The sequence below is a fragment of the Eimeria tenella genome, genomic scaffold, assembly GCF_000499545.2.
Source record: "Eimeria tenella Houghton genomic scaffold, Eth_scaff2523, whole genome shotgun sequence".
Taxonomy (NCBI): domain Eukaryota; phylum Apicomplexa; class Conoidasida; order Eucoccidiorida; family Eimeriidae; genus Eimeria; species Eimeria tenella.
This window is the reverse complement of record NW_013542390.1, coordinates 4629-5277: the sequence shown is the minus strand read 5'-3', so window position 1 is coordinate 5277 and position 649 is coordinate 4629. Positions and strand designations below refer to the sequence as shown.

Below are 649 nucleotides of genomic sequence, written 5' to 3'. Positions count from 1 at the left end.
TGGCTGCTCAGAAACAGCGAGCAGCAGCAGCAGCAGCAGCTGCTGCTGCTGCAGCAGCAGCAGAAGGAACAGCAGCAGGCGCAGCAGCAGCCCTGCAGCCTTCTGGGCAACAGCAGCAACGGCAGCAGCAGCAATTACACAAGCGAAGCATTTCCTGCCTTTGAGGAGGCCAAGTGTAACAGAAACAATACAGTAAAATCACCAGCAGCAGCAGCACCAGCAGCAGCAACAACAACAGCAGCAACAGCAGCAACAGCAACAGCAGCAGCAGCAACAGCAGCAGCAGCAACAGCAGAAGCAGCAGCGCAAGGTTGCATGCGCTTCGCATCGGCCTCAGCGTTTGCCGCAGAGCAGTCCGAAGGACAGCAGCAGCAGTCATTAGATGCAGCAGCAGCAGCAGCAGCAGCAGTGCAGCAACGAGATTCTTCGTCAGCTGCAGTGTCTACAGCTGCTGCTGCACCTAGGTTGGAGCCACAGCAGCAGCAGCAGCAGCAACTTAGTGCAGCTAAAGAGCTCGATGATTCCGGGCTCGTGTTTACGCCAGAAGCTTATTATCATATCACATACAGCTGCATGCAGCAGCAGCAGCAGCAGCAGAAGCAGCAGCAGCGCCAGGGCGTCCTGCCGACGCCGCTGAGTAAAGAAGCCC

General features: G+C 57.2%; 1 protein-coding gene across 1 annotated transcript in view; it reads left to right on the top strand.

Moving 5' to 3' along the window:
• Positions 1 to 649, top strand: part of ETH_00042785 (uncharacterized protein) — a gene marked incomplete at both ends in the record, with an annotated part of 1219 nt that overhangs the window by 120 nt on the left and 450 nt on the right. The window contains one exon of the mRNA XM_013375111.1: positions 3 to 649. Coding sequence (XP_013230565.1) covers positions 3 to 649 — 647 coding nt within the window. The remainder of the gene's footprint in view (positions 1 to 2) is intronic.